General features: G+C 38.5%; 4 protein-coding genes across 6 annotated transcripts; 3 read left to right on the forward strand and 1 right to left on the reverse strand.

Moving 5' to 3' along the window:
• Nucleotides 1-4,567: 4,567 nt before the first annotated feature.
• On the forward strand, nt 4,568-7,822 carry LOC147294670 (uncharacterized). Its single transcript, XM_086233067.1, has 10 exons — nt 4,568-4,865; nt 4,952-5,124; nt 5,230-5,388; nt 5,504-5,653; nt 5,768-5,911; nt 6,112-6,268; nt 6,391-6,563; nt 6,799-6,854; nt 7,219-7,321; nt 7,507-7,822. The coding sequence occupies exons 1-10, from the start codon at nt 4,658-4,660 to the stop codon at nt 7,594-7,596; spliced, it is 1,413 nt and encodes a 470-aa protein (XP_086089193.1). The 5' UTR covers nt 4,568-4,657; the 3' UTR covers nt 7,597-7,822.
• Nucleotides 7,823-8,885: 1,063 nt separating this feature from the next.
• LOC147294671 (uncharacterized) lies at nt 8,886-10,335 on the forward strand. Its single transcript, XM_086233834.1, has one exon. The coding sequence runs from the start codon at nt 9,056-9,058 to the stop codon at nt 10,082-10,084; it is 1,029 nt and encodes a 342-aa protein (XP_086089960.1). The 5' UTR covers nt 8,886-9,055; the 3' UTR covers nt 10,085-10,335.
• Nucleotides 10,336-13,665: 3,330 nt separating this feature from the next.
• LOC147294672 (uncharacterized) lies at nt 13,666-20,856 on the forward strand. Of its 2 annotated transcripts, none has more exons than XM_086230810.1 (11): nt 13,666-14,011; nt 14,829-14,891; nt 15,037-15,110; nt 15,382-16,236; nt 16,333-16,426; nt 16,503-16,652; nt 16,763-17,554; nt 17,666-19,855; nt 19,948-20,020; nt 20,120-20,262; nt 20,361-20,856. In XM_086230810.1, exons 1-11 carry the CDS (start codon nt 13,936-13,938, stop codon nt 20,696-20,698), a joined length of 4,848 nt encoding a protein of 1,615 aa, XP_086086936.1. In that variant the 5' UTR covers nt 13,666-13,935; the 3' UTR covers nt 20,699-20,856. The 2 variants fall into 2 exon arrangements, with proteins under 2 accessions (XP_086086936.1, XP_086086935.1); XM_086230809.1 differs by having other exon boundaries at nt 13,667-14,011; nt 17,651-19,855.
• A 276-nt stretch (nt 20,857-21,132) lies between these two features.
• LOC147294673 (catalytic/ hydrolase) lies at nt 21,133-24,489 on the reverse strand. 2 transcript variants are annotated; one of them, XM_086230811.1, is made up of 10 exons: nt 24,291-24,489; nt 24,113-24,184; nt 23,756-23,835; nt 23,295-23,394; nt 23,156-23,209; nt 22,656-22,733; nt 22,241-22,338; nt 22,089-22,146; nt 21,598-21,719; nt 21,133-21,489 (listed from the first exon to the last, which is right to left on the reverse strand). In XM_086230811.1, exons 1-10 carry the CDS (start codon nt 24,483-24,485, stop codon nt 21,348-21,350), a joined length of 999 nt encoding a protein of 332 aa, XP_086086937.1. In that variant the 5' UTR covers nt 24,486-24,489; the 3' UTR covers nt 21,133-21,347. The 2 variants fall into 2 exon arrangements, with proteins under 2 accessions (XP_086086937.1, XP_086086938.1); XM_086230812.1 differs by lacking the exon at nt 22,656-22,733 and having other exon boundaries at nt 21,134-21,489.
• Between the last annotated feature and the right edge of the window lie 693 nt (nt 24,490-25,182).

A 25,182-nucleotide genomic window follows, 5' to 3' on the forward strand; every position in this document is an offset into this window, starting at 1 on the left:
AACTTTAATTTTGTCTACAGTGGGCCGGAGTAATGAGAGTGAGGGTGAGAGTTGAGAGCTGGGAGAGGGTCCGGCTGAGAGTGAGAGTGTGTGAGTTTTTTATTTAAGTGGGCCCCATCGAATTTGAAAAGACAAAAAAGGGCTTCAACACAAATTAAAAAGCTTCAGCACAGTCCGGAATAAACAAAGAAGGCAAGGCAATTTGGTACTTGCGGAGGGAGGGAATAAAGTGGCAGACAAGCCACTGTTCACCGCAGCAGCTGTCTGCCACTCGCCGGGACACGCGCCTGCTGCTCACGATCGGCCAGGATCGTCCGCCCGTTGCTGATCAACGGTCCACAATTAAAGCCGGTTTCAATTTAAAAAAAAATTAAAATGTAACCCAACCACACGTGGCAGCGTTTGGAGGCTCCGATTAATGTAGCCGTTGGAGATCAACGGCTACAATTAATTGACCGTTATAATGCAATTAAAAATACAAAAAAATTACAAAAAAAATTCGAAAAAATATTTAAAAATTCTGAAAAATTTATAACGGCTATTTCATCACTTTTCCTATAAATTGAGCATTCACACTTCATTTTTTCACACATCTATCTATCCAATTCATTCATTTTATCAATCTATTCAAATCACCTCACTTTTCCTAGAAAATTCTTTTTTTCCAATCATGGAAAATGCAAAGAGAAAGAATTGGTCCAATGAAGAAGAGGTAGCGCTTGTTGAAGCTTGGATAGAAAATTCGGAAGATTGTGAAATCGGATCCAATCAAAGAAACATGGAATTTTGGAATAAAGTGTACGATCAATTTATTCGAAAATATCCTCTCACCGTGAGGAATGGGCGACAAATTGGGGCGGTCATGGCTCACTTCAAGAAAATAGAACAAGCCACCTCGAAATATCATAAACGTATCTTGGCGGCCGAACGATCACGCACTAGCGGGCAAAATCAAATTGATACGGTGAGTTTTGCTAGTTAAACTCAAATATTTTTGTTAATTAAATTCACATAATTATGTTTGATTAATATGTGTGTACTCTATTTTAAATTGTGTATACTTTATTTTTGCTAGTTAAACTCAAATATTTTTGTTAATTAAATTCACATATTTATGTTTGATTAATATGTGTGTACTTTATTTTAAATTGTGTATACTTTATTTGTGCTGGTTAAACTCAAATATTTTTGTTAATTAAATTCATATATTTATGTTTGATCAATATGTGTGTACTATATTTGAGATTGTGTATACTTTATTTTTGCTAGTTAAACTCAAATATTTTTGTTAATTAAATTCACATATTTTTGTTTGATTAATATGTGTGTACTTTATTTTAAATTGTGTATACTTTATTTGTGCTAGTTAAACTCAAATATTTTTGTTAATTAAATTCATATATTTATGTTTGATCAATATGTGTGTACTATATTTGAGATTGTGTATACTTTATTTTTACTAGTTAAACTCAAATATTTTTGTTAATTAAATTCACATATTTATGTTTGATCAATATGTGTGTACTATATTTCAGATTGTGTATACTTTATTTTTGCTAGTTAAACTCAAATATTTGTGATAATTAAATTCAAATATTTGAGTACCATTTATAATTCATTAATTTGTTTTCATATTACTAGGTGACATTTGCCAACGCACGATACCAAGCAACAAACTCGAGAAACCGTCCTTTTGCTTGGCACCATTGTTTTGCTAAGATGCAACACTTTGTGAAGTGGCAACATGCACAAATCGACACCCCCACTGATGCCGATACCGAAGCTGAAGCGGTTCAATTGAGCGCGGATGAGGATGCCCCGGCCTTTCAACCACTTAGCGGTAGTCGCCCGAGGCCACCTGGTAGAAACAACTCCAAGAGGGCCAAACAAGTTGATACTAATGATGATGACCTTGCCGATAGTATCAGGTTTCTTTGCCAAGGGCAGAAGGACATAGCTGCTTCACGCGACCGATTGATCAAAGAGCACACCGATTTCAAACAAAAGCAGCAAGATTATGAGGTCATGGGCAAGGACCTCACCAACATGCACGGAGAACAACGAGCGTTTTGGGAGGCACAACAGCGTGAAATTTTGGCGAGGTGGAATGCAAGTGCTGCTAACGAGGCCAATCAGGGCACGTCAAGCTCGGGAGGGTACTTCCCCAACACTGACTTTTCACAATATGACTAACGTGTCATTGTTTTTCCAACTATTTATGTCGTGTACTTTATGTATGCATTTTATTATGAATTAAAATAAAATACCCTATTATTAAATATGTCTCGGATTCCTTTACTTTTCCAAGATGATAAGATAGCCTGTTATGACTGATGATAAGATTTTGATTCGTTTAACTTTCCAAGATGATAAGATTCTGATTCGTTTAACTTTCCAAGATGATAAGATAGCCTATTATGACTGATGATAAGATTCTGATTCGTTTAACTTTCCAAGATGATAAGATTCTGATTCGTTTAATTTTCCAAGATGATAAGATTTTGATTCGTTTACATTATCACACCTAGTCTATAAATTTCACCATGTCGTGCCTTCACCAATTCACCCTGCTTAGTAATTGCAGAAAATTCGTTTACACTTTGCTTCAGGATGTCTACCCCCCACGATTATGATTCAGATGAAGAGATGTTTCAGGCACAACTAGACATGTACGATGACCAGCTCGCAAATATCACGGCGTGTGCCATGGCTGCTTACCGACGACATACACAACGAAGTGAAAGAAGGCCAATACATGGAGGCACATCCCAACCACGACGATATATCCCTCAAGACCGACAACTAGGCCATGGTCTTATTATGAGAAACTATTTCGACCATGGAGCAAGATATACTGAAGAGATGTTCCGACGACGCTATCGGATAAAGAAATCACTATTCTTAAAGATGATGCAAGATGTGTGCAACAAAGATGTCTACTTCCAACAAAGACAAGACGCTACTGGAAGATGGGGCTGCACGCCAGAGCAAAAGCTGACTTCGGTCATGAGAATGCTCTCCGCTGGGTACTCGGCTGATGCCCCAGACGAGGGCTTCCAAATTGCCCAAACCACAGTGCTGGAGTCATTCAAGAAGTTCATAAGAGTTATTCCGGAGGTGTACGGAGCGGAATACCTCCGCACACCAACAGTGGCTGATCTCCAACGGCTATTGCGTAAGGCTAAAAAAAGAGGATTCCCAGGTATGCTAGGGAGTCTAGATTGCATGCATTGGGAATGGAAAAATTGCCCAGTAGGACAACAAGGGGCATATCAAGGCCATTATCACACCCCAACTGTGATATTAGAGGCCGTTGCCGGGTACGACACGTGGATTTGGCATGCCAATTTTGGTTTTCCAGGGAGCAACAATGACATCAACGTATTGGATGGCTCACACCTTTTTGATGATGAGGAGCAGATGCGAAACCATCAGATCAAGTATAAGGTTAATGGCAATGACTACACAATGAGGTATTATCTAGTGGATCGGATCTATCCCAAATGCGCCACGCTTATACAAACAATAACGAATCCGGTAGGAGAGGCAAGTAAGCTATTTGCAAGATATCAAGAGTCTTACCGGAAAGATGTCGAGAGGGCGTTCGGGATTCTGAGGGCTAGATGAGAGATTCTAAAAAAGCCCGCCAGAGGATGGAAAGCCAATGATCTGGGCTATATTATGAAGACATGCATAATTTTGCACAACATGATCATTGAGGACGAGCGTCCAGAGAACGAGGACGATGAATCGGACGATGACATTGACCACGTTCAGGAAAGAATCTCCCGGGCTGTGGCACGGTATGACACTGAACCATATGATGGAGGCTAAAGTTATCAGCCAATTCTTTTAGAGCAACGGCTTTCTCGGGTTAGGTTGATACGGTCAACAACACTCCACCAGCAACTGAAGAATGATTTGGTCCAGCACCTTTGGACGCGAGAAGGAAGTCGTGGCCAAGCACGACGCCGACGCCGGCGATGAACGCCGAAATGTTGAAGATGTCTCCAATACCATTGTGTGTTGTTTGTGTTTGTGGCTGTCGTTTTGTGTTTATTTGTGTTTGTTTGTGATTGTTTTATGTTTTATTTGTTTATGTTTATTTATGTTTGTCTTAAATTTTCTTGTTTTATGTTGGTGAAATGAAATAAAGGTATTGGTGGAGACAAAATATAGAATTTATATTTTAGGTAATAAAGTTATAAATTCAAATATAGTCAATATTAACCTTATATTAAAGATCTCTTTAAAATAAAACTAATGATATAATTTTTATAAATATTTAAACTATAAATTATAACTTAACTATAACTTAATCTAACTTAGGCTTAATTTAATTATATACAATTACATTACTCTCAGCTGTTACTCTCAGCACCACTGTAGCTTCAGCACATATCACTCTCACTCTCAAGATAAAAAATCACTTTTCAGGCCAAAAAATCACTTTTTAGGTTATGTCTTACTTTCACTCTCACTCTTATCACTGTGGATGGCCTTAGGAACGCCTATTGGACGCGAGGTTTCTCACGACACCACGATCTGTTTCAATTTGAAGTTGACCTTTGCACAAAAACAAAATCAGAGACGAGAAGGTGAGTCAACTCGAAAGCCTCCCAAGAAATCCAGAAGGACGGATAAGATTGAGAAAGCGATGGAGGAGGCTCAGACTAACTCAGTCACTATACTTCATAATGCCACCATCGTCACCATGGACTCCGACACCCGAGTCTTCCGGAGCGGCGGGATCGTCATCGAGCGAGATACAATCACAGCCGTCGGTCAGTCCTCCGCTATTCTTCACCAGTTCTCTGCTCTCGCCCATCACGTTTTCGATCTCAACGGCCAAATCTTACTCCCTGGTCCTCTCTCTCTCTATCTAATTATTTTTTATTTTAATTCTCGAAAAAACATAAAAGAGAATATTAATTGAAATCTTTAAGAGCAGGATTCATCAACACGCACGTACACACCTCTCAACAACTAGCAAGAGGGATAGCCGATGATGTGGATTTGATGACTTGGTTGCACGGCCGCATTTGGCCCTACGAATCCAACATGAGCGAGCAAGATTCCTACATATCCACTCTGCTTTGCGGCATCGAGCTCATTCACTCTGGTGTTCGTTTCTCTTTTCTTTGGGGGTTTTAGTTAAATTAGTTTACTACAAATTAACTAAAATGCTGTATCTGTAAGCCTGCAATTGATTTCCTTATTTGGAATTAGGTAACTTGCTTTGCTGAAGCAGGAGGGCAACATGTGTCAGGAATGGCAAGGGCCGTTGAGTTACTGGGCTTGCGTGCATGTTTAGCCCAGTCCATCATGGACTCCGGTGACGGCCTTCCCACATCTTGGGCTGGCCGGAGCACCGATGACTGTATTCAGGTTGAGTATATGCTTCTTAACTACTTCTATTCTAAGTTACTTGGTTTTGGAAATTTGATTCGTCTTGTTTCGGTGAAATTAATGTCCCAACTCCTCACACATTTGAAGGGCACAGTCTCAAAAAGAGCTTTACAAGAAGCACCATAATACTGGAGATGGGCGCATCAGAGTATGGTTAGGAATTAGGCAAATTATGAATGCAACTGATCGTTTACTGCTTGCAACAAGAGACACTGCCAAAGAACTGAAAACTGGAATCCACATGGTACCTCATCTATTTCTCAAGTTTGAGTTTCTACCATGCATTGTGGTTTATGGACTTTGGTTGGTAAATGGAGTAATGGACTTGTCCATATTAGCTCATGTTTCCAATGTTTAGCATGTTGCAGAGATACCATATGAGAATCAATTTGTGACAGAGACGCGAAAAGTTGACTATGGAACGGTCACACACTTGGAGACGATACAGTTTCTCCAAAACAATTTGCTAGCGGCTCATACAGTTTGGGTCAACCCTTCTGAGGTGAGTTAGTGTTTCTAATCCTTTGTTGAACTCAGAAAATTTGTATACTTTGCATGGTTTTTCTTGCTTGTACTGTCCTATATACGAAATAAAAGTAGGATACTAGGATGAAGCTGTGTGTCTGACAATAAAATTTCTGAGTTTTCAAGCCTGTGGACAAGTTGTTCAATATATATGTAACTGTCATTCTGTATTTTCAGATTGATTGCCTTTCAAGGGTTGGGGTCAAAGTATCTCACTGTCCTGCTGCTGCAATGCGAATGCTTGGATTTGCTCCTATTAGAGAGATGCTTGACGCTGGCATCTGTGTCTCTTTGGGAACAGATGGGGCACCATCAAATAATAGAATGAGCATAGGTTGAAACCCTGATCATCCATTGTTGCATCTTTTTCTTCTGTTTTCTTTTTTTGGTGAGTTTGCACATTGGAAGAATCATGACCGAGCCTTGAAATTCATGTATAGATTTTCTTCCTTGCAGTTGATGAGATGTATCTGGCTTCTCTGATTAACAAAGGACGGGAGGTTTATTCAAATGGAACAACTGATCCCACTGCTCTTCCTGCTGAAACAGTCCTCAAGCTGGCGACCATAAATGGTGCAAAATCAGTACTTTGGGATGATGAAATTGGATCCCTTGAGGTTGGGAAAAAGGTTGGACTTTTTGGCTCCGATTAGTTTCTCTTGTCTTTCTGCTTAATCTTTCATATTAAGTGCTCCTCCTCCCTTTCTCAGTTGTTTGAAATTGATTGTGAAAGGAAAGTTTTGGTTTTTTTTTTTTTGGTAGAGAAAGTTTTGCTTTTATTCAAGTCATAACATATATATTTATTATATCCCAACAAATTAAAAATATTTGGCTGATCAGCTTCCTTCTTCCATGATTTGGTAGGCTGACTTGGTTGTTGTCAATCCTTCCACTTGGACCATGATTCCTGTTCATGACTGGTAAGAACCCATCCTTCGAGGAAACATATGAAGTAATTTATTCATTTGTCATTTAAGTGTCCGAAAAAATATATTTTATTGCTTAGAATTCATATAGAAGGATTATCTAACAGGCTTCTTAAAATGAGTATTCAAGGCGCATTTTGTTAGTATTTTGTGAATGAAAAGGATTGTTTCTAATATTCTTGTACAGACTTTTTGACAGTTTCCATGACTATGAGCAATGGCATAGGTCTAGATTTATATGGACCAGAATTATACTTTTCTAATAAGTGCCAAATTCGCATATTAAAGCTTCATTTCTTTTCCTGCAACGCAACCATTTATTCAAGAAGATTAATGTTTTGCTTTACTACATATGCAGCATTTCCAGCCTTGTGTACTCTATGCGAACTGAAAATATTCTCTCTGTAATGTGCAATGGCCAGTGGATTATGAAGGATAAGAAGATTTTGAATGTGGATGAGGTATTCTGTCATACTTTACTCTTATTTGACATAAAAGGTTGAATAAACATCAACTGTAGATAGCCAGGCCCAAATTAACTATACATATCAGATTTTGGGGCTTCATTTCAATCAACAATTGATTCATTAATCTCCAACCGCTTAATTTCATGGTTTACTTATGAATGCCAATTGTAACTGTACAGGGAGACGTTATTTTAATGGCAAAGCAAGCTTCCGCAGAACTTTTAGAGCGGGCAGGCATCAAAATACCAAACAGAATGAATATTCTTTGATGGTCGACTCTAAAAACGATATTCCAATTGCTGTTCATCCTGAAAAGCAACTGTTGTATGATTTTAATCTTTGATGCTACTTATTACCAAAGCCACCCAAACTTAGTGATCCATGATTCCTAGCTTCTAGTTTTGTATGGTTGTATTAACTAATTTTGGACCCAAAGATTACTTTTGTAAATAAAGAAAAGTTTAAATTATCTTTTGATCCAAAGACTGATTTGTTCCAAAGTCTGTTGCTCGGTTGCTCCTTAGGATCTTATGATTTCATAAATCATAACAGAGATTTTGGTTAATATTTTATAGTTAAGTATATTGCAAAAATTATAAAAACTACACAAATGTATGGATTTGTATGGGGAAAGTTGAGGAAACAGAAGTTCTTTACTCTTACAATATTAGTTGATTCATAGAGCAAATTACCTCCTTTTATTTTAGGTGAAGTTAAAAAAGAAGATTTTACTCAAAAAAATAAGTTAAAAGCAAGGAAAAAGGAAATTCGTTTTTAGGAATGTTATACCTCCTACTTTGACTAACTGTCTTCCCACATATCACCATTTAAAGATTATTTCTCCAAAAATTAAAATTATTTAATTATATAATTGTTATTAGTAGCGATTAGATGCCCTTTGAAATAAGGAGGGTAAAAAAAAATTAAAAAAAGAAGGGATTAATGTCATTTTGCTCTCCATAGTACTATACTTGTATCAATTTGGTTTTCTTGCTAATATAAAAAATTAAAAACTATGACTTTTTCAATTTTATCAGTTGAAGTGATTTTGTTAATTTACACATTTTTCATCCAAATTTAGCGGAAAATGAAAAAGGAAAAAATGGTGCATAAGGAAAAAAAAAAGTAAAATCTAAATAAAAGGGACTATTTTGTTTTAAAAAAAGGACCTCACATGATTGACACATGGTGTTATATAAATGAAAATTTAGATGAAAAATGTGTAAATTAACGAAATAATTTTAATTAACAAAATTTAAAAAGTTAGTTTAAAAAAAAAAAAAAGACAGAGTTAAGTGTAATGATCTAGAAAATAAAATGACATTAATCCCAAAAGAAAATGCATAAATAAGAATATATCTAGCATTTTTTATTATTTATTTGTTAAAGAATCCTTCAGGTGTTGGGACATCGACGTGGCAGAGTATAATCTTGATTGATCGAAGAAATCTAATGTCGACAGAATAGGAAAGAAGGGTCGACAGAAATCTAGAACCTTTTTTTTTTTTTTTTTGGTATAAGAAATCTAGAAGCTTTTTAGTAACCCCCTTCTAAAAGGATTTGGCTAATGGCTACTTTACTTGAAAGTTCTGGAACGTTCGTCCCACTCCTCGATCAAACTCCTCTGTATAAAAACCCCAAAGCCACTTCCTTCTTGATCATCAAATTAAAAACGTTTGTTTCCTGAGAAAATTAACAGCATCATTCCGAGAACTTGTTTAATTTAAGATGGAAAGTCCATTCTACAGAAGCAATTGGAATAATTTGGCGCCACGCCGTCGCTACTGCTTACCGAGCGTGAGAGAAGTCCCAGTCCAGCGCCAAGTTAAGCCGCCGTCCCCGAAGGTGGTCTCGATCCCGGTCCAATTCGTCGGGTCGGAGCGCAGCCGGTTCGACTCGGCGCTGAAGATCCAGAAGGCGTTCAGAGGGTTCCTTGTGAGAAAAAGCGTGAAGAAAATCGCGGCCATCAGAGGCGAGGTGGACGAGATCGAGAGGCGGATTTGGAAGAAAGAGACGGTGGAATTGTTGAAGAGGGACGGCAAGGAGCGGTTGAAGGTGAACGAGACGCTGATGAGCTTGCTGTTCAGGTTGGATTCCGTGAAGGGCGTGGACTCTGGGGTTAGGGATTTTAGGAGGGCCGTAACTAAGAAGGCGATCGCTTTGCAGGAAAGAGTGGACGCCGCTGTTGCCGATGATCAAACAGTTGGTGGGCTTGGTGAAGGTTCAGGGGCTGATAATGTGGGATCGATTTCTGAACATGTTCATGGAGATTTGGAGATTAAAGATTCAGGGGAGGGTTGTGAAGATGGTGAAAAAACCACGAATCAAACCCTGGAATTGCAATCTGTAGGCCCTGAAAGTTTGGATGAAACTCCGAATTTGCAATCTTCGGAGCAAACTGCAAACTCCGAATTTGTTGGAGATGATGAGGCTGGGTGTGAAGACGCTGAAGAAGGTGTTGAAACTGAGAGTCAGTCTGGATCCTCCTCTGATAACCCAGAGAATTCGATGGAAGGACTTGGGGAAAATGAAGGATTTGGAGGCAGAGATAGGGAGGAGAAGAAGAGGAACAGGCAGCTTCTGGAGAGGATGGTGGAGGACAACGAGAGAATGATGGGTCTGATGACGGAGCTGTTTGATAGGAATGAAATGCAGACTCGGTTGCTGAGCTCGCTGTCGCAGAGGGTGGACCAACTCGAGAGAGCTTTCGTGTGTCACAGGTTAAGGAGAAGGAAGATGAGGAGGCATACTGTGTAGATTGTAAGGAATCAGACTCTCTTCTGCAAGGAAATAAATAATAATGCTTTGTTTTATTGTTTTAAAGGGATTTTGTTTTTGCTTTTGCTTTTATATGCAAATTTGTAACATATTGGTGTCAACTTTTGCTTTTTTTGCCACATTATTTTTGTCAAGTTTAGGCTTTTTGCAACATTATTTTTGTGGTTTTGTTGAGCCAGTGTACCTGTTCCCAACCAATCCAATACGAAGCCTGTTTTATTGGGTTCTTACTCGATCTATAAAAATGGGGATGTGGACTTGTTTCTCAAATGGACCGGAGGCCAGAGGTACAAATTGGGGCCAGGGGCCCAAAAACGCCTATAGTCCCTTTTGATTTATCATTTATCTTCTATTGTTTATCCACTCAACGTTTGGATTTATCAGCTGACAAAAACAAAACAAATTGGCTTTGAGTTCGTTACTGTTTATCTTCCTTTTCCTTTATCCAGTTCGCGTTTGAATAACTAATTGAGGGACTATGCGGATCACTTAAAAATGTTGAATTGACCGCTCTCCTTATTTCTTTTGCAAATATTTTTAATATACCCTTAATGTAAATAAAAAAATTTATTAAAAAAAAACACAAAACCCTATACCGACTAGTCACACTCTCTCTCTCTGTTGTGTCGTCGTTCGGTGACCAGTGGCGATGAGACCACCACCAGTTAACTCGGCTGCCTCTCTTCTTTTTCCCCATGGTAGCCTTCAAACTAAAAAAGCCCAGAAAACCTGAACCCAGGCAAAGACTTGATCGGCCCCTTTGTCGGCGAACTTTCTTTTACTGGGAGTCTTAACCCTGGTCTTCCTTTGCTCATCCGATCACCGTGCACGGCTAATTGATGTCATGAAGCTCCCCGGCTTTCGTCACTGATTTTGGCAGATTTTGGCGGCGAATTAGGTTGACCCATGTATGGTTTTTGATTCTCTTGTTGTGTTCTAACTGCTGCTTAGATTGGTTTGAACCAATTATGGGGAGGGGGTGGTGGTGGCATTGAGTGGGTTGTTAATGGAGATGTTTTTTTTTTATGCAGAGGTAAAATAGAAAAAAATGCAGAAAAAAGTTTTAGAGTGGTCCAAATAGCCCCATCTAAACTAATTGCTCATTTTTTACTGTATACAAAACTAAAGTGATTTTAAAGGAGAAAAAAGTAACCTTGATTTCTATACCTATTTATTTTCAAGTTTTCAATAATCATAATCTTTCATTTATAAAAAAAACAATGATCATATTTGTTTTTTAATATAGGAGGGTTGATGCTGACTATAATTTGACCTAACTTTACAAAAGAGTACAAATTTTGAACATTTTATAACTCATTCAATTTTCACTCCTAACACATTCTCGGCCTTTAAGCTTTCTTAAGGTCGAACTCATCCCACATGACTCTATCTAAATTTATAAGATTGGCTCTGATATTATGCTAAAGAGCATTAATCACTTGTGTTGTAATGAACAAATTTATCTGTCACAAATATAAATATTTTATGTTTCTATTTCTCCTATAACGTGTTAGGTGATAATGAGTGTATACATCTATTACATAAAATTTTTACTAACACGTGATGAAAGAGATAAAGACAATATATGTTTACATCTGTTACATGCATTGCAATACTTAATTGTATTATTTATACTAATTTATTTCTCTATTTAATTAATATATTTTCCTCTCACGAATTGGTTGAAAATATATGCAACCATAAATGTTTTACTCACAATTACTCCAAATTTACCGCTTTTCTTTTTCCAACATTCCAAATTTCCACCTCAAAAAACATATAGAAAATTAGGATTAAATACCAAATCATAATAATTATTTGGTATATCATGAAGACCATATAATATTTCAATTGAACTACCAAATTTAAATGTAGTTTTTTAGATTAGGTCACAAACATGTTGACCCATTTGATTTGAGTCTTTTCCATTTGACATTTTTGTCTTTTAGCTCACATATGATGAGTGTTAGTTAAAATTTATAAAGTTTTGACAAAATTGCCCTTAAGGCTTTTATATTATCTTGAAAATTTGCTAATGTAGTCTCAACTTCACATTTAGTTGTGATTGTACGACACTCACAACTTCAGATTTAGTTGTGACTGAACGACAGTCACATCTAAGTTATGAAATAATCACAGTTAAGTTGTGACTTAATTGAATTTTTTTTTGGAGAAATTATACTATAATATTGTATAAATAGAGGTCAAAACAATACTTTTACTCAAAATAATACATAGTATAGTGGTGTGAGTTGTCTCTTTCAATTTACCAAGACAGTCACAGTAAAATTGTGACTGGATTGATTTTATTTTATTTTAATAAAATATAATATAAATTAATGTAATATTTGTGATGTAATATTATTTTTATTTTTTTATTGTAGTGGCATGTAATATTCGTAAATTCTAATATTTTTTACTTTATTATTTTGTTTGACTTTTTAACTAGTACTTAATCTAAAATACTATTTAATTTTGGTACCTAAACTAAAAAGTTATTAAAATTTAGTAGTTAAAATCAATGAACCTAAAAACATATTACATTTGACTGGACAAATAAGAGTACTACTTTTGTAAAATTATGATAGAGCTTTGAATTTGAATTTCATTGAGACAAAATACATTTGACTGGACAAATATGAAACAACCCACCCTACCCAGGACGCATGGACTTCGTGGATAGGTGTTGTACTTCCGGGTCGGGTTGTTTAAATCTTGAATGTTTGGTTGGGTTTAGTCGTTTAGATTGGACAAAAATACAAGATTGCTCCTATTTATACTCGAACCAAACCGACCCATGGACTTCATGGACGGTATTGCGTTTCAATCCAGTTGACGGACATTTAAAGCAAACAAATAAAGAGTTTGTGAGCTTTTTTGTCATTAAACCCTTTATTAAATGTCTTTTCTCCAAAGCTAAAAATAACTCTTTATTATTATCTGTTAATTACAAATAAATTAATAAAATTATTCATAATTACTTATTAATCAATGTATTTTTTTATAATTTTGTTTTAGTCATTATTGATTAAAATGAAAAAAAAATTACAATAAATATAAATATATATTATTATTCATATTTAAATTTGTATTAGATTTGCATATGACTGGTAAGGAGCAAAACAGTTTAAGATTTAATTTTCGGATTTTAGTCAGACCTAAATCCTAAATCATAAGTTTTAGAACCCTAAACTTCATTTCTAAACCCTAACTCCTATTTATATACCATGTATTGTATTTTTATACCATAAATTTTATTTATAAATCTTAAACTAAATTATGAACAACATCGTAATTTTATGTCTATAAAAAAAAAAAAAGAATATACAAATTAATATTTTCTGATACAATAAAATACATGACATTATTAATTGGTCGGAGTTGGAAAAGTAAGATATAATTTCAAAAGTTTTATTGATTTAAATATAATTTGTTATATTATTATATTTTATTTTAATGTTTTATTTTTTCTAAGACCTAAAAATAAACAACTTGATTATTTTATATAACAAAATTATTCTACTCAAGATGCAACCTGAAATCTTATTACTCGATTAGTTGATTTGGCTGTTCTGACCACCACCCAAACCCTCACCCTTTTCTTCTCTCCCAGACCTCTCTCTCTCTCTCTCTCTCTCTCTCTCTCTGCTCAGACTGCTCAGTGTTGTACAAAAGTGTTTTTCGAAACCCTAGATTCTCTGAAATTCCAAAAATCGTCCATACCTAAACATCTCTCTCTCTTGGCTCCGAGCAGCGTAGTTTCAATTCACTGTGTGTTTCTCCCTTTCACGATCTCCTCTCTCCCGACTCCGTCACTTTTCGACCGTTCGATGGCGGAAGGCAAGTTCGATCTACCGGAGGATCTCATTTCCTCTAAACCGTCCGATCAGTCCTGGACCTCCAAAGGTACTTCCGCGGTTTCATTTTTGCATTTATTTCTTAGCAATTCATTGGTCTCGATTTGTGTATCCAATGGATTTGATCGGTATGAAGCTAATGCAAGGTCAAAGGTTACTGATCTGAAGCGTTAAGTATATAGTGGACTAGTTCATTTTCGTCTCCTTCAACATCAAGTTCCTTAATTACCACTTCGTGCATCTTGAGCTATTCAGATTTTTACGTTTTTTATTTCGTTCATTGGGTTTTTCTCAGATCAGTTTGTTTTTCTTTTTTTTTTATCTGTAATTTCAGTATTCGAATTTGATCTTTAATACTAGTATTTGGCAATCCATCGGTTGTTTTACTATCAATATCTCATGCTTTGAACTATTAAATTCTATGATTTGTAGTTTTCATTAATGTTTTTTTTTTTTTTGAAAATCAAATAAAAGAATTTGCATATGAAACTTATAGTACAACTGGATGTCTAATGCTTGAGATTTATTGTGGGGTGAAAATTTTGATCTGCAGTGTAGACTAATTTAGGAAATTAATTATCGAATTAGCTCAAGTGTTTAACCTTATCAAGGTATTAAGATTTTGATTGTTTTGTCGGGATGCATTCACTGCTGTGTTCAGTTCTTTCCTGGTCTGGAAAGTCTATTTGAATTAAGTGCTTACTATTATATTTTTGTTTGTAGTTGAAAATGTGTACAGTTCCTTCGAGTAGTGGATAAGGAGTTTTAGTGATTTTATTACCAGATCAGTGTGTGACTTTACTTGGGCTTTGTTAGTGAAAGCATAGCATATATCTGTCTTTTAATTTGTTTTCATGCCATGGCAGTTGAAGTTTCTGGAGGAAATGATGAGGATAAGGTGCTTAACGGATCATTTGATGAGTCAAAAGGTAAACTTTTTTTATTTATTTTTATTTTGTGGTACTAATTTTATGAACTGAAAAGTCAATAAAGTAATATCTGTTTTGCTTGCCTTTTGTTGTTGTTTGTTTTGTCTTATGTAAATTTATATTGCTAAGTGACAATTTTTTGCAGATCCAGCAGGCTCAGAGAGCAGCATACCTTTGTCCCCCCAGTGGCTTTATGCCAAACCAAGCGAGCCTAAGTTGGTATGTGCTGGAAAGATTGGATTTTGTGTTAGTATTAAATTGACAAATTTATTGCTCTGAATCAGATTTAGCTGTAGTAAATTCAATCCTCTTGTCCTATTAATAGACTTCTTATTTGTGGCATTGTACAACTGTTTTATTGATACTCTTATTTAATCTATATATAATGAAAAAACTCACTCTATCTATCAATCTACAGTTATTTGAGCCGGGATTTGCTTGTAAATTAGAAACTTAGCTTACGAGTCATTAAATTGGCTATATATGACAGGAAGTGCGTGGTCCAAGTTCAATTGGAAACTCCACTGATAGCAGCCAGAAAGAAGGTTGGCGTTTGGAAGGATCTGAGGACAAAAAAGATTGGAGGCGGCCTACTACTGAAAGTGAAAGTAGCCGTCGTTGGCGTGAAGAGGAAAGAGAAACTAGCTTGCTTGGTGGTAGAAGAGATCGCAGGAAATCAGAACGCCGTGTTGACAATATTCCAGTGAGAGACACAACTGATAGTAGGGCATTGCCTACATCTGACAGGTGGCATGATGGTCGTAATTCTGTGCATGAAGCACGGCGTGATAGCAAATGGTCGTCTAGGTGGGGTCCTGAAGACAAAGAAAAGGAGTCCCGAACTGAGAAGAAAACAGATGTGGAGAGGGAAGATGCTCACAGTAACAGTGACAATCAATCCCTTGGAGGTAACAGCCGTTCAGCTTCTGAGCGTGAATCAGATTCTCGGGATAAATGGAGGCCACGCCATAGAATGGAGGTTAACTCTGGTGCATCAACTACTTACCGTGCTGCACCTGGATTTGGGCTTGAAAGAGGACGCGTGGAGGGTTCAAATTTGGGATTTACCCTTGGACGAGGAAGGGGAAATGTTATTGGGAGATCTTCATCTGCAGGCGTTATTGGCTCTGCTCCATCTGGACAAAATGAAAATGTCCCTGGACAGCCAAGGCGCTCAACTGATAGTTTTTGCTACCCAAGGGGGAAGCTTCTTGACATTTATCGTCAGCGAAAGCTTGATCTATCTTTTGGTACATTGCCAGATGACATGGAGGAATTGCCCCATATAACTCAAGTAGGCTTTGTTGAACCATTGGCTTTTCTTGCCCCTGTTGCTGAAGAGGAGGTAAGAAATGGAATTCTATCTTAGAAATTTGTGGATTACTTTTCTTGATGGATTGATTTCTTTTATGCTTTTTAATTGGTTCATATGATGAAATAGGCTGTCCTCGGTGATATATGGAAGGGAAAGATTACAAGTAGTGGGGTAGTATACAATTCGTTTAGAAAGGGGAGATCAACTGAACATATTACAGGTATTTTTCAGCTTAATGGTTTTCAACCCTTTTTTGTTTAATTGTCAGTCTAATTTCTAAAACATTGGTTTTCTAGGTGTGGGAGACTTGGAAGCCTCTGATGGAGTCCTGGGTAATTTGCCCTCAACCCTCACCGAAGAGACTATCAATACCTTGCAGGAAGCTGGAAATGCTGATGATTATGGGACTTTGTGGAATTATGGTTCACAGAGGAATGTGGTAGATGGTGAGTTACAGTTTATATTAATATTTGCATGTTATCCTGTATATTGAATTTTGCCAGGTTTGTTGACTGGAATTTGATATCGGAATGGTCCTAATTATTTTATATTACAGAAAAAGAAGATAATGAAGAATGGGAAAACAAAGCTACTGCAGGAAAGAACCTTGATGGATTGTCCCTAACATTTCAAAAAAGTAATGGTATCTGCAGTGATGTTGAGATCAATGGTGCTTACGATAGTGCTGATCAGCTCAATGTCAGTAGCAGTAGGCAAATTGCAGATTCTGCTTTTTCCAATCATCCTCTGTCTGGTGACATTAAGTTTGCCACTTCTTCTGACATCAGATCCAAGCTTCCCAATGATTCAAATACTCCCTATGCTTTGGCCTCTTCTGAGCAGGATCAGAGTAGCAACCCTCGGATGAAAGACTTAGAAAGGGATGTCCCTCCTGAGGATTTATGTTTGTACTACCTTGATCCTCAAGGGATGACCCAGGGGCCATACCTAGGGGTCGACATAATTTCATGGTTTGAACAAGGTTTTTTTGGGACAGACTTGCCTGTTCGCTTGGCAGATACTCCTGAAGGAACACCTTTCATAGAGTTGGGGGAGCTCATGCCACATCTGAAAGTCTGGGATGGGCATGCCAATATGATGAATCCAAGTTCTAAGCTCGAAGAATCCAGTGGTTTGGTAGGGAATCTGGAGTCCAGTTTACCCTCCTCTGCTCCAGTTTCAGAAATTACTAATTCATTTCTGGGAAATGACCTTCAACGGCCGTTGCCTGAACTAAACAGCCTTTCAGCTCAGCATATTCAGCCAAGAATATCTGAGCCTGAAGCTCCATCACAACTGTCACACTCCAGGGGTCAAAGCCTTAATGATTTTGTTGCACAAGATGAAGGTTTGGCTTTTAATAATCAATGCTTTTTGGTTTGTTTTTTGTGCTGACAGATGGTTTCTTGCTTCGTCTCATCCTAGTTCATCTGTAATTTTCCAGATATTGTGTTTCCAGGAATACATGGATCTACCGGTTATTCTACTGCAAAATCTTCTGGGAGCATTCATGATCGGGTAGCAAATTCTATTAGCCACCTTCCTCCCCCAACTGAACTGATAGAATCTGGTGTGCCTAATCAGAATGATGATAAGTTGCACCCCTTTGGCTTGCTGTGGTCTGAGCTAGAAGGTAGTCAAATAAGACATCCCAAGTCAGCCAATACGCCTTCTGGTGTGGGGAGGGGCATTCCCTTCGGTGCAATTCCCGATTCAGTGGTTGTTGCTGAGACATGGCCTGATGTTCATAGAAAAAATACAGTCTCTGATCCAAACCTGTATCAGGACATGATGGCTCCTCGCCAATTAGCACACATGGAACAGGAATCCAGTCATTATGATTTAGCGGAGCAGCTTATGTCACAGCAAATTCAACAGCAGCAACTCCAACAGCGAAACATGTTGTCTAGCTTTGCACACTTGAATGATACAGTTTTAGACCATTTGCCAAATCAGAATCTTATTCACCATCAACAGTTAGCCAACCATTCTTCAGCAGATTTGGATCATCTTTTAACACTGCAGATGCAACAGCAACAGCAACAGCAGCAGCATCGGCAGCTTCAGCTCCAGCAACATCATCAATTGCAGCAGCAGCAGTTTAATCAACAGCAGAAGCTTTTACAGGAGCAACAGCAATCTCAAGTACAACAGGTGCTTCTTGAACAATTGCTGCGTGGTCAAATGCATGATCCTGCACTTAGACAGCCACATGTTGATCCTCTCAGAGCGAACAATGTTCTTGATCAGGTTCTATTAGAGCAGCACCTTAGACATGAACTTCAACAACGGTCTCACCATCTTCCAAGGCATGTTGATCCATCTATGGAGCAGCTTATTCAAGCAAAGTTTGGTCAGACAGCCCAAGGACATCAAACAGATTTGTTTGAGCTACTGTCTCGTGCACAACATGGACAAATTCAATCATTGGAACATCAGATACAAGCCAGGCAGTTACCAATGGGATTAAGGCAGCGGATGGAAGAAGAGAGACATACTGGTTCTGTCTGGCCATCTGATGAATCAAATCAGATTTTCAGGGCCCATGCTGGCACTCACAGAGCTCAATCATCGGGCTTCAGTCCTTTAGACTTTTATCAAAGGCAACAGAGACCATCCCATGAGGAGCAGCTGAGTCACCTTGACCGGAATATTTCATTACAGGATCGACTTCAACAAGGGTTTTATGAGCCTGGCTCCCTGCCATTTGAGCGGTCAATGTCATTGCCGGCTGGTGCACCAGGGATGAACTTGGATGTTGTAAATGCTATGGCTCGTGCTCAGGGTTTGGATATGCAGGATTCCATTGGGCGTATGCAATCAACTGGGCAATTAGGAACATTTTCGTCTGGCATGCATTCTCATAATCCTCATCACCCTCTTGTTCCTAACCAATTTCATGTTCCACATTTGGACGCAATTGATGGACACTGGTCTGAGAAGAATGAGCTGCTAGAAAATGACTGGATGGACTCTCGGTTTCAACAGTTGCATATGAATGCTGAGCGGCAGAAAAGGGAGTCAGAAATCAAAATAAATTCTCAGGATCGAACTTTATGGATGTCAGATGGATTTAACGATGAGAAGTCAAAGAGACTACTGATGGAGCTGCTCCATCAAAAATCAGGCCATCAACCTACCGAGTCATTGAATGTGAGCAATGGGATGTTCTCTGATAACAGGCTGCCGTCTGCCCTTTACTCTGGACCTAGCTCTTCAAATCACCCGTTCAGTCTTCATGCAGACCAAGAAGCAGGTCTAAATAACTCATTTCGAGTAGGGTCATATGGTTCTAATCCATGTGAACTCCCACACGAAGAGCGGGCCTGTAGTGTGGAAAGCAATGAAAACTTGATGTATAGATCTGATTCTGGGGCATTGGTTGAGAGAGAGTCATTCTTGGCAGGCATCAATGAGACGAGTCAGTCAATTTATGCAAATTCTAACATGATTAGTAAGTCTTCTATTAACAATGAACTTTCTGAGTTTGAGGGGAGGAAGCGTGGGTCCAAAAATGAGGGGACAGTTATGAGTCGAGCTTTTGAGGCTCAAGAACGAATGGTTGAACAAGTAGGGTTGGTGGCTCCAAATTATGAGGAGAGGTCAACAAATGCCTCCCTTAGCATGCAATCTTCCTCCAGTGTTTCAGGTATTGCTCTTTATTGCTTCTTTGATGCCCTGCAATATGTCCAATATTGTTCATTTGATAGTGTGTGGTTTTCTAAATCTACTTGTTCCCAGGTGGGAATGCAGGCTTTTACAATGACAAGATTGGCCGAAGTAATTCATTTGCAGAAGAAACTGCCAAGGATCGGTAAATAAATGGCCTTACTCTTATTGGTCCCTTGTTTTTCTCCCGAAATTTTTACCAAGCATGTGTAGAGATAATTTTCTTATTTAAACAATCCAACAGGGTATCAGTCCCATCCAAAGGTCAAGACAATATTCTGTTGAGACGGCCTCCTGTCTCAAGTGCTTCAGCATCCCAAGAACGATTGTCAGAACTGATCTCTGATCCAGTTTTTAGAGGAAAAAATTCTAGTGGTGCTCCAGATGGTATGGTATCTGGAACTCTCTTCTAGTATTTTTATCTTGGTACAGATGGTTTGAGATCTATGCTTATTTCAAAATTTACCCAATGGGTTTATCTTCAGGCGGGAGGCAAGACCCAATGGTTAATCCAGTAAACCAAGGTTCTGATGTCGTGGCAACTTCAAAGAAAGAGATGCATTTTCGCCGTACTTCATCCGCCAGTGATGCTGATGTGTCAGACGCATCATTTATAGATATGCTCAAGAGTAATTCCAAGAAGATTGCTCCAATGGATGCCCATGCAACAGCAGGATTTTCAGAAACATCAGACGCAATGCAAGGGGGTCGAAGTGGCAAGAAGAAAGGAAAGAAAGGGAGGCAAATTGATCCTGCCCTCCTGGGTTTTAAAGTTACCAGCAATCGTATAATGATGGGTGAAATTCAACGGATAGAGGATTAACCTAATTTCTGTATAAATCTCCATTTTCTTGATAGTTATATAGGTTTAGAACACTCGTTGTAAAGCAATCTGCGGGTGGAAATTCTTTTATTTGTTCTCTTCATCTATATCCTAGTGGTTAATGGTTGACATACTGACAGGCGATAAAGTTTGATTCACTTCAAATATGAGTGTACAGCAACGCCCGATGGGATAGAAATTTTGTACAAGACTAACAGGGTTTACATGGGACGTGATCTGGTGATAAATCTGTATATTTTTAGAATTAGCATTCTAGTTTGAACTTTCCCAATTTGAGGTTGAGACATTTAGATCTATTTCAGAGTGCCAGCGTTGAGTTTTTCATTAAAAGCAGTAGCTGTGCCATTCATACAATACTTAGTTCATTACAATTCACGTCCACAGAACAGTTGCCTATGGCTCCAGAATACATTGGTCACAGAAACGATGCTTCAAATTTTGGGGCCGAGGGCAAAATTAGCGCAACAGTGATACTAAAACAGGGCACACGACACTGGCAAAGGGCATATGTATCGTAGTAATGACTAGTCTCAGATTCCAAAGTTTGAAGGGTTTTAACATTAATCGGAATTACATGAATCTCTTATTTTTAGTTCTGAGTGGCATCTAAACTTGCTTATGAAAGCCACTAATTTTGAAAGAGTTGCACGAGCGTTCTTCCCATGATCCACTCCAACTCCGAAGAAGATAGAGGTATTTGATTGGCGATGAGAGAAACCGCTTCTTTGGCTCCTTTATAACCACACTCCGGAACAACAAATGGAAAATCACTGCAATAATGATTATTAGCATCTTCTCCCTGCCCGGTAAAAAACAACGAAGAATTTTGGTTTAATGGAAAGCAAAAAAAAAAAAAAAAAAAAGGAAGACAGAGCTACCTGCCCCACATGACACGGTTAGCACCAAAGCTCGAGACAACTTGGGACAGTGAGTGAGTTAAATCCTGATATGGAAATGGCATTCTTGAAACCCTGAAAAGGGCACTGAATTTTACATAGACCTGGCCATAAAAAATTCATACTACACAATGAGAATCAGATTATTAGCATGAGTGAACTATAAATTGAGGAACAAACATAAAGACAACCGGTCAAGCATTGGACAGAGATAGCACAGAGTCAGCAAGGGTTCATTATTGTGCTTTATATCCGACCCAATAATCTAATTATTCTTACCAAGCCTTTGTCATTGTCAAATGTTGCTTGATTTCCAGTAAGAATAATCAGATTCAACCACCTACCTCGTTCTCAAAGTCATCATCCAAACAAATGAAAATACAAGGGTCTCAACTCTCAAGTAATGGTCTAGGTCAACAAATATATAAAAGCCTTGTATTGCTCAAGATGGTAGCAATAAAAGTGACTTGTACCTGTGGGAATCTGGATAGCTGTAGAAGTGCAGAGAAAGCCAGATTTTCGTCATCATTTCTGCAAGAAAAGATCATTATAGTAAGAAGAGTGCAAATGGTCTAGGCAGATATTGAAAAGCTCTTTCTTGCAAAGCAAATTACGAGAAGCTCACATTGGTGGTTTGCAGAAAGCCAAATGGTCAAGCATTACAACTGTTGATGGAAACTCTGTGCACAGTTGCTCAATTTCTGAAATATGCAGACTGAGGCCCTGAATTTACCCATTTTTATAATAAATAAACATTCGGCAAAAAGTGCCAGTTGGTAAAGGCCCTTGGAGACTCCAAATACACCAGTAGCCCCTGCTCCCTCCCACACACAGACACATACACAAACCTATTTCACTTAAAGATAAAGCAAATCTTGACTGGGCTATTACCGTAATCTTGACTGGGTCTGTGACATTAAGTGGTTCAGTGTGAAGTAATCAAGTAATCTGAATGAATATGCCATTTTATATAAATTGATTGTAGTATGTAGCCACTAGTTGCAATTCAATTTTACAAAATTAATAAGGATAAACAATACCTTCATACACATAAAACCAACTGGTGCTCCAAGTTCTCCTGCCTTGGAGAACATTGCCTTTCCAACTTCATTGGTCATCTGCAGAAACCTTCACATGTGATAAAGATGGCACTGATATGAATGCATAGAAGTTATCTGGTCTTCTTATTTTGTGCCTCGCAATTACTCTAGAGGAACTTGCGTAGCATTTAATGGTGTTTCACAAGGATATATACAGTATGACACTTAACAGTTTGGGAAGGGAGCCATCTATATGACTTTCCATCAAAGAGGCCAATAACCATGCATTTTCCTTATACATAGGGGGAGATAGGGTGCAAGCCTGCAAGGTGTACCATTATGGAAATCTAGAAAACGAAATTCAATTCAAAATCATCACTTGGTTTAGGTAAGGCAAGGTGTACCATTATGGAATAAAATAAGGCAAAGATAATTTTCCACTGGGTATTTGTAAGTAATATATCCTAAAACATGGACAAAAATATGAATATATAAGTTACCTGTTGACCAGAAGGCCACAAATATGGATTGAAGCGAACTGCACAATAGTTGTCCTAGAATAAAAGAAAATTTTGTCAAGGTAATTCCTTGAAGGCACAGGAAAAAAATGATTAACGTTATGTGAAATTCTCCAAAGACCTCCAAAATGAGATGTTCAAGTTGCTTAACCCCACTTCCATCTTCTGCTGGATTTGCAAGGCAACAACCAAAAAATTTAGATGGATACTTCTTCAGCACACTGTCCAAAGATAAGCCAAGCATAAGGTAATACCTTCTACATTATGTGGTAAAGACTATAAATTGGAAGAAATCAAGCATGGGGAAGGTTACAATCATGTACATCAACATGTTCTGTACCAAGTACTGTAGGACATCACCTGATGCACTTCTGACAATTAACCTTTGTCCATTAGCTTTTGAAATTCAAGTCTACAGGGAACGAAAATTTTACTAGGTGCGATACAAACTTTTGAGCCATGACGGTTATCATATTAATCATGCTAAGTTATTGCTAACATGTAGTGTAAACTATACTAAGAAGAACTGAAGGAAATATAACTTTGGCATCGATATGAAGACATGATGATATTTAGACAGACCTTGTCACCAAAGAATGATCGAATTTGTGATTAATGGGCTGCACAATAAGTGCACCGTCAACACCTGCTTCTTCCATAGACTGGGAAAAAAATAGAAAATATGTTGGAAATGAATGTACCATTTATCAGCGTTCCATATAGAAAAAAAAAGGAGCAAAGACATGGAAATATATATATATATATATATATAATATAATATTTATTTTTTTGGGCCTCATATGCTGTCATATTCAAAATTACTAGAACAATGGAAACAAAGAATGAGTTAATAATAACAATGCTGGGCAATTTGCAATTTATATAGCTCTGCGGGCAAACGCAAAGATCATAGAATTTCAAGTATCATGAAAGTCATACCTGGAGCAAGAAATCGACATCTCCAGGTAAAGTGGGGTATTGGCCAGGAAAGTAAGGGTATTTATCCGCAGCCTTCACAACCCAAAAATTTCAATACCATTTTAGTTTCAGAAAAAGAAAAAAAAAAAAGTAAAAATTTAGTATAGACTTGCAGAAGTGTTAAGCTTAGTTGAGTTACCTCTTGAGGAGATGCCCACACATGCAGATGTGAATCTATGATTTTGGGTTTGCTCTGGGGTTCACTGGTAGCCATTGTCGCAGCAGAGACTATGAACCCGGTCTTTCTTGAAATGTAGGCAAGTGGAAATGGCCGTGGTTGGAATTGTACTAATGCTGAAAGCAGAAGAGGCGTTGGTCTCACAGCCATTGCCATTGGATTATGGATAAAAAGATGTTACTTTACTTACGAAAGAGTCCCATATTTAAACACCTACGGCCCAACCTCGGCCCATTTAGCACCTAACCCAGCAGTCCACAGGATTTAATAATCTGGGGGGGGGGGGGGGTTATTTAGACCACCCAAAATCACTGAGTTGACCACCCCCTTAAATTTTTGCCCCATTTTGCCCATTTTGCCCCTGCATGCCCATTCTCCAATTTTGGCTTGCCACCCCCTCCCCGCCGCCGACGCGACCCACCCACTGACCCCACCCCATCTCCCCTCTCTCTCCCTTCCTCCCTCACCGGACCACCATGGGTGGCCGGCGCAACCCCACCCCTCCCAGCCGCCGGCGTGACCCCAACCCTCCCATCGCTGGTCGACCCTACCCCTCCCCATGGCCGGCGCGACCCCCCACCCCCACCCCCAATCTCCCTTCTCTCTCTCTCTTCCCTCTCTCTGCCATCTTCTCTCTCTCCCCTCTGTCTGCCTCCCTCCCTCACCGGACCACCATGGGTGGCTTGCGCGACCCCCCGATCTAGAGGTCTATGGGGTCGTGCCGGCCACCCATGGTGGTCCGGTGAGGGAGGGAGGCAAACAAAGAGGAGAGAGAGAGAGAGAGAGAGAGAGAGAGAGAGAAAAGAGAGATCGGGGGTGGGGGGGTCGCGCAGGCCATGGGGAGGGTTGGGGT

This window comes from Dryas octopetala, chromosome 2, assembly GCF_963921425.1.
Source record: "Dryas octopetala chromosome 2, drDryOcto1.1, whole genome shotgun sequence".
NCBI lineage: Eukaryota > Viridiplantae > Streptophyta > Magnoliopsida > Rosales > Rosaceae > Dryas > Dryas octopetala.